The sequence below is a fragment of the Primulina tabacum genome, chromosome 2 (genome assembly GCF_025594145.1).
Source record: "Primulina tabacum isolate GXHZ01 chromosome 2, ASM2559414v2, whole genome shotgun sequence".
In the NCBI taxonomy this organism is placed as follows: domain Eukaryota; kingdom Viridiplantae; phylum Streptophyta; class Magnoliopsida; order Lamiales; family Gesneriaceae; genus Primulina; species Primulina tabacum.
The window spans coordinates 21,171,588-21,180,169 of record NC_134551.1 but is presented as its reverse complement, the minus strand read 5'-3'; the positions used below and the strand labels follow the sequence as shown (position 1 = coordinate 21,180,169).

The following is an 8,582-nucleotide window of genomic DNA, read 5'->3' as shown; positions in this document are numbered from 1 at the left end:
GTGTTCGTGGGACATTACCATGGATGGCACCCGAACTCTTGAGTGGGAAGAGCACATGGTAACTGAGAAGGTAATTGTGGTTCAATTTGAGCTGCTGTACCTGTTTTTGATATCTCTTTCATGCATCCATACATATTTTTTTACTTATGTTTTACATTTTCATTCTTCAGATCGACGTGTACTCATTTGGGATTGTCATGTGGGAATTGCTGACTGGTGATGAACCCTATGCAGATATGCACTGTGCTTCTATAATTGGTATGCACAATATTTTTGGGCATTTGATTCTTGGCTTAGAAGATGGTCACCATTTGTTTTTATCTCTTGATGAGTCCAATTTATATAAAAGATAAAAATGATCGATCTCATTATTCTTCAAGAAAGTAAACATCTTGATTTAAAATGTCCATACTATTTTACGTAGGAGGGATCGTGAACAACACATTGCGGCCACAAATCCCAACATGGTGCGACCCCGAATGGAAGTCATTGATGGAAAGTTGTTGGGCATCTGATCCGGCACAGAGGCCATCGTTTTCAGAAATTTCGCAGAAATTAAGAAACATGGCCGCAGCAATGAATTTGAAATAATCCTTCACCAGAAATGAGCTTTCACGTGCATCTTGCCTTAAAGATAATATGGATGCAGAACCAAGCACGTTCCGCCGCCTTAAAATAAAGCATACACGAAATCGTGTAATGTTTTCCATCTTGTTCATTTGAGTGTAATAATGCCTTCGGACGTGCTATCACTCTGGAGGATTTATAGAAATGTGATTTGTTATATACTATTTGACATACGGTTATTGATGTTGCTTTATGCAGCTATGTATGCCTCTTATGGTAGTAGTATTGTTACACTTGAGCTGTTTTTTTTATCTCATGCTCTAGTGTAGAACAAAGGACCTACACTTTGAATAATTAATTGATTTATAGAGAGGTAATGTGTGATTTTTTTTTTAATTTTTTTTTAAATGTAGGAATCGAATTGAGTGGAATATTAGTTATATTTGATTCACGCAAAATTTGTAATTTTTAATTTTTAATTTCCAAGGGCCAGTTTGAATTCCGACTTGTTTAGAAATTAAAACGAGTTTTAGGAAGATCAAGTTTGTTTTGATCGAGGCGATGATATCAAATATTGGTTGATATTCCATCGATAAAAATCAGTAAAGTTTGTTGATTTCTTGATTATCCGTTACAGAAACCAAGCATTTCGATAATTAATTTTAATGAAAATTACAAATTATAGACATTATTTTCCATGTTTCGATATCTTAAGTGAGATTTCTGTCTTTTTTTTTTAATGATTGTTTGGGTACAAATTTATGATTATAAAAAGGGGGTTGGCATGAACAACTGAATTAACAAATCCTCGCGGGTCAAATTCGGTGACCCATATATATTTATATAATATATATAAAAAATATTTCATTTCATTTCCCAATTCCTCTGAAGCTCAATAATATTTTGTACCAAATTCTCACGGTTTTAATGTCAACAGCTTCTCACGTGCCACATGCTTCCTAAGCCTCGTTCACACGTGTCCGTGCCTGGAATTCATAAAAACTGGATCGAATTGATTTGAAGGAATATAAACATGACAAAAAATTGTGTGAGACGGTCTCACGGGTCGTGTTTGTGTCCATGAAAAATTATTACTTTTTTATGCCAAGAGTATTATTTCTTTATTGTGAATATTGGTAGGGTTGACCTGTCTCACAGATAAATTTTTGTGAGACCGTCTCGTAAGAGACATATTCTATAAATATATATTTTATATTTATAGAGTATGACACGGTAATTGTATTTGAAATCTATTATGAAACTGATTAGCTTGATATTTATTATATTTGCATCCAAACAATCAAGAAACTTTAAAGTGTCATAATTTTTAAATCTATCATTTTAAATTTATCAATCCAAATATAATTTAAATTTTTTTTTTTCAGTTATCGCCTTTATATCCATGCCTGATTATGTAAGATTGTTACATAATTAGTTACATGAATTTTTTTGTAGGACAAATAGCATTTAACATACATGTGAAAACCTAAAAACTAAAACATATAATCACTTGATAAAATTAATGATTTTTTAAAACCCACGTAAGAAAATGTGGAAAACACGTTTTTTTTTTTAAAAAAAAAAACAGGTTATAAAGTGTTTTAATTTAAGATAAATGATAACACGTTTTATATTTTTTCGATATTTCACGAGATGACACTTGCAATTTGCCAGAGTTTTTTTTTTTTTTTTTTTGTGTGACATGCAATTATGCACTTGATAGATTAATTTTGGGAATATATACTTCACATCAAGCTTACCAATGTGGTGATAAAATAATTAGTAAAAATAAATAATCAAACCAATTTCCTCTCATAATTTCAAAATAATTTACAAGTGTAAGCCATAGAATTTATGTGTAGATAAGGGCAAAAGTCAATTTATTGGATGCCAATAAATAGTTGGGTTTGGTGGAAAGAATGGTTTGACAATTGTTAAATGAAACTAGTCGTTAATTTATCAGAGGGTTAGGGATTCAGTTTGAGCTCAGCAGCTGCGTCTGTTTGTAGCGTAGTCTCTTAATATTGTACATAAAAAGTGATTTTAGATCATAACAGCTTCATTAAATTAATTAAACAAGTTTACAAATGTCAAAAGGTTGTAGGATTATAGTTTACTATGATCAATTATATGACAATGTTTTTAAAGTTACATGTACATAATTGTCCTCGATTTCAAACCCCAATCAACAATATTTTATAACAAAATATATTATTAGTATTTAATAAAAGTAAATTTAAACATATTTTTATTATGCTACCAGAAAACCGGTAGATCGAAGCATAATTCCTTTTCCATTTCATTGAATTGGATCGAGCATTTATTAATAGTATTTAAACAAGTAGATGAAGTATAAAGACTCTTAAACCTACTTAAACCTTGGCTTTCATATCAGGAATATACTGTAGGATCGATCGATGTCGTTTTATTAAAAATTATAGTTGATGGTAACAGTGAGTTCAAATCTTTTAGATAGTACCACAAATCAAGTACTACGTTTCGATTGCTCTATTAAGTATAGACAATTATTTCATTCAACAATCTCTCTCAATAATTACGGTCCTTTCGATTAATGAGAATCAAACTCATAAATTTGACTTTGATATCAATTATAGAACCAATCGCTTCCATTTTACCAAAACTTATATATGGTGTTAACGGTGCAACTCAAATATTTTAAATCGTATAGTAACTCAAGCACCACGTTTCGACTGTTCTGCTCATCATAGACAATTATTACATCCAAAATATGTGTAAATGAGTTCAGTTTAATCTACTTTTAGAATATTACTCTTAAGGTTGATCGGCCACCATTGCTCTAAAAAATTTGAGTAGGTCTCTTGTGGAACGGTCTCACAGATCTATTTCAGTAAGACTGGTCAACTCGATAAACATTTAAAATGAAAATTAATTCTATTAGCATAGAATATAATAATTTTTAATGAATCAGATTGAGTTAAAAATCTGTATCTCAAAATTGACTCGCGAGACAGTATCATATGAATTTTTTTTGGAAAAATTTTTATATGAGGCTAGGGATGTAAACGAACCAAACTGTTCGTAAGCTATTCGAAGCTCGATTCGATAAAAGCTCGTTTGAGCTCGTTTAATGAGGCTCATTAAGATAAACAAACCAAACTCAAGCTTTACAGTATTCGTCTCGTTAGCTCGTGAACATGTTCGTTGGTAAGTTCATGAATAATCTTTTAGATGGAAAATAATAGTTTTGATATTTGATTTATTGATTTTGCATATTATTTATGAAATATATAGAAAAATCTATTAAATTTATTTATTATAATAAATTTACAAATTTTAATAAGAATAATATATTTTTCTTTAAATATATAATTTACTTTTTTATTAATTTAATGAAAATTTAAATATATAATTCATATTTATTAAGTTTGTTTAAACTCGATAAAGGCTTGAATAAGCTCGTGAGCCATGCATATATTCGTTAAATAAAGCTCAAGCTCGGCTCGATTATAAACGAACCAAGCTCAAACATTCAAGAGTTCGGCTCGGCTCGACTCGATCACATCCCTATATGAGGCCAAACGTAATGAATTGTTATAGTATAAAATTACTATTTATTGAACAAATTATGTGAATTTTATATACAATCTAGATTATTAAAGTGAAGTATTAAAATTTATATATGAGTGAAATCTTATTTTTTATATGAAATATTACTCAAATGTTAGGAAATGCTGCTGGAATTTAATGTTTTAAGAGAGCGGAGGGATAAAATGATCACTAGCAATATAATTATTCTCCTCCAGTCATGTGTTTATTAATTTAATTTAATTAACGATGATTACTCCAACGATATTTAATAAAAATTTATTATTAAAATAAAATTATGAATCCCAAATAGTCTAAATGCTTTGCATGAAATGTTAGAATAATATTTCTGTCAAAACAAATACATAATTATATTAACGTGTCTTACTTCGTCAAACCCGTTCTGTTATGAGGGCAGACTTTTTAAGACTCTTGTATATGTAATTAAACAAACGTTAAATCTTACGTCGTTTGCCAGGTGGCCTACAAAATAAGACAAAAACTTGTGAGAAGACGGTCTCACGAGTGGTATTTTGTGAGACAGATCTATTATTTGGGTCATCCATGAAAAAATATAACTTTTTATGCTAAAACAATACTATTACTTTTTATTTTGAATATCAGTAGGATTGACCCGTCTCATAAATAAAGATTCATGAGACCGTCTCACAAGAAACCTACTCACAAAATAATTGTATCTATATTGTATGGGATTCAATAAATTGATATAAAAACATATTGTTATGAATTTTAGAAATATTTATGTTGGATTCTTAATGCTGTGAAATGTTGATATGAGAGATGGTCTTACGGATCTTTATCCATGAGACAGATCAATTCTGTCCATTTTTACAATAGTAAGTAATACTTTTAGCATAAAAAATAATAATTTTTTATGTGTGACATAAATAGGATATCCGTCTTACAAAACTAACTCATGAGACCGTCTCATAATTTTTTTTTTTTGTGTTAGGTGTTTTCTGTATTTAAATCATATGTCCTCTTTTAAATTGGAATGAAAACATTTGTATGGCCTTAAATGTATAGTTTTTGGGAATGTTGACACATTGCATTAAGTAATTTATTCATTTATGATCATATTATATATGCATAATAAATAAAAAAAATAGAGAAAATAACAGCTCAAAATTTAATTTCAACCACTGTATTTTTTATTCTCAGCTTATTTAACTACTATAGAGACTTATGTCAAAGCAATAAGTGGACTAAAAGAATATTCCAATTTAATTTATTTGTCGAAGGCTCGTCCGATTTGTTGCTCTAACACACTAAGTGTAATCAAGGGAAATTTGGGACGACCTTGGAACGACGTACGGTCACCGCAGCCTGAGCCCCATCGCCCAATAAGTCAACACTTTATATATTTATGTAGGCAAAAACTTGTGTGAGATGGTCTCACGAGTCGTATTTTGTGAGACGAATATTTTATTTGGGTTATCCATGAAAAAATATTACTTTTTATGCTAAGAATATTACTTTTTATTGTGACTATCGGTATGGTTGACCCGTCTCACAGATAAAAATTTGTGAGATCGTCTCACAAGAGACCTACTCATTTATGTATGATAAAAATGTATTAGATATATTTTTACTAGGAGGCGATGCGAAATTGTTAGACGATACACTTTAAAAAATAGCCCAACTTTTTTTATCAGTATGATTGGATTAAGAGAGTGTTTGCAAAATATTTCTACTTTAAAATAAGCGTTTAAATCTACGGATTACAAAGATGTGAAGAAAAATAACAAGTGGTTGATATTTGAAAAACAGAAGTGTAAATCTGAAAATCAGATGTGAGTAAATAATGTTTGATAGATAAGTGATTACAATATTAAATTGTTATCATATCATTCTCGTGGAAACAAAATCACATCTCATTTACCTTATAAATTTTAGATTAAGCAGAATCTGAGTTTAAAAAAACACACAAAACTGATTTTTTTAATCCTAAGGCCAAAAATTACTTTTTCTTTTTAATGATTGTAAACACTCACTAAAATCGAAAATCCAAATTCATCAAATCCTTATCTCAAAATGCATCCTTATAATGGCTAATTAATGAGATGCTAGACTTAGAACATTACCCTAATATTACATCTAATGGTCCTAAGTATTTACTCTCATCCAAAAATAATAATAAACCTTAATAAATGTGAATTGTTCGATAGATAATACCAACCACTTCGAAAATAGCCCAAGTTTTCCGTTTCCAAAAATATAGGTAGGTGATTTTGCAAATTAACATGTCGAAGACGCCTTATTCACTTGATTCTGGATTTATGAAGCAAGCAAATCAAATTCGAACTAATTAAATTTTGTACCCTTGTACTCTAGGTCAACCTGCTAGTTCAATATAAATTAATCCAAAAAAATAATAAAAATAAAACAATAATTAAATACGTAAATTTAAGTTAAATTCTTGGTTTAAAATTGTCAAAAGTAAGTTGAACTTCATAAACAAGCTGAAAATTCAAACATATTTAAGAACACCATTTACACCAAATCTAGTTTTGATTACCTGAAGCTTGACTAAAAATATATAAAATGGCTAACCCAATTAATCGATCTCTTCAATTAGTTTAATATACTTAAATATAATAATCAAGAAATTAATTCTCTTTCTCCACCAAATCTCCTTAAAAAAAAAAAGAAATTAAATATCACAAGATAGGTCTTCTTTGCTGATGCAAGAAAGTGCAATGTCAATGGAGAGAGAGATTCTAGCCTTGAGAGAAAGACAAACAGAAGCATGCTTTCTTCTTTCCTAAAGATCTGACTCAATTTGAGTATTTATTTTAAATTTGTCACATCTTTTTAAATTTTGATTGTTTTCTCCTTGTAATATCTATGGAAGTGCGTTTCCGGACCCTTTGTTTCTGATTAATTAAACATTAAGTAGGGAACCAAGGTCAATCAATTGGGTTCTCCCGTTTCTAAAAGTTTGTGAAATTAATTTTTTTTATATTTCCCTCACCTTTTTAGTAATTTAATCGAGATTAAATCCCCACGCCAACTCGTTTAATTTTACTTTTAGGATGTTTTCAAGAAACAATACAAAACCATGCCACCAAGATCCATCACTATTTATAGACCTAATTAATTATATCTCACCACTAAAAAAAAAAATTATTAGTGACATTTTTTGAAAAATAAATTATTATGCTCATCAGAAATTTTTAGCAAGTTGTGATCGATGCAGAAATAATGTTCCAACTGAAAAACATGATAGGATTGACAAGAAATTTGATATTTAATCCTGTTTTTATCTGTTTTGGCTTCTTCTAATCGTTTTCTTACCTTGTTAAAACATTAACTTAAAAAGTAATGGAACTCCATTTTTCGAAAAAAATTCTTGAAGATTTTGAGTATATCCTGTCAGAATTATGAGGATCCACGAATATACATCAAATTTCAATCGACACCATGCACGTCAACGGCATATATAATTTAAAAGTTGCATATATTGAAATTTGTCGGCAGATTTGATTCAAAAATACTATTTGGAGATCGTTTTATTCTAAAAGATTGCATAAAAAATTTAGGTTTATTTCCGGTTTTGAGTTGTGCAAAATACAACGAACAATCCAAGTTTCACGTGTCGACTGTTAGTTACATAACACAATGTTCCTAAATTTTTTATGCTAAGAGTATTAATTTTTATTGTGAATATCGGTATGGTCTCACAGATAAAGATGCGTGAGACCGTCTCACAAGAGACCTACTCTATGTCAGTATTGAAAAGGTCTTCCAATGGATATATATTAGATTAACCCGACTCATAAATTTAATCGGATAAAGTTGAATTAATATTGGTGATTAGATTAGTTATTTTACTGAGACTTGACTTTGCGACTGATTAGATTAGATAAATGTGAAGTATTTCAATCAACTGCTAATTACGAGGACAAAAATACCCCCAATAATCGAACATTTTATACAATTAGTTGGCGACAAAAAGAGAGGATGTATAATTTCTTCTTTCTTGAAATGTACTCAAATTCACGACAGATGATTAGAGTGAATTAAGGAAATTCAATTGACAAATTTAATTATAAGATTTATATATTTTTAAAAATAACATTTAAAATTTATTATATTAATTAGTATCCGCTCCTGCTATGATTTTATACACACACACACACACACAAATTCAAATTATTAAAATTTTAAATTTTTTTTTAATATTGACCTAATTAATGCTGCTTCCATTACACCTGTTTGATCTATCTAATTACTTAGAATTTCCAAGACACAAAAAGTAATTGCAACCCCAAAAAGCAAATGATTATAATATAAATATATATTTTTTGAAATAAATTTAAATTTTTTTAGTCATGTTATAATAATAATAATAATAATAATAATAATAATAATAATAATAATAATATATCATGACTGACCTAATCCAAAACCAAAATGATAATTGC

General features: G+C 29.1%; 1 protein-coding gene across 1 annotated transcript; it reads left to right on the top strand.

Moving 5' to 3' along the window:
* The first annotated feature begins 6 nt into the window (after positions 1-6).
* On the top strand, positions 7-728 carry LOC142537413 (RAF-like serine/threonine-protein kinase 24). Its single transcript, XM_075642936.1, has 3 exons — positions 7-70; positions 171-258; positions 425-728. Exons 1-3 carry the CDS (start codon positions 20-22, stop codon positions 589-591), a joined length of 306 nt encoding a protein of 101 aa, XP_075499051.1. The 5' UTR covers positions 7-19; the 3' UTR covers positions 592-728.
* The last annotated feature ends 7,854 nt before the right edge of the window (positions 729-8,582 follow it).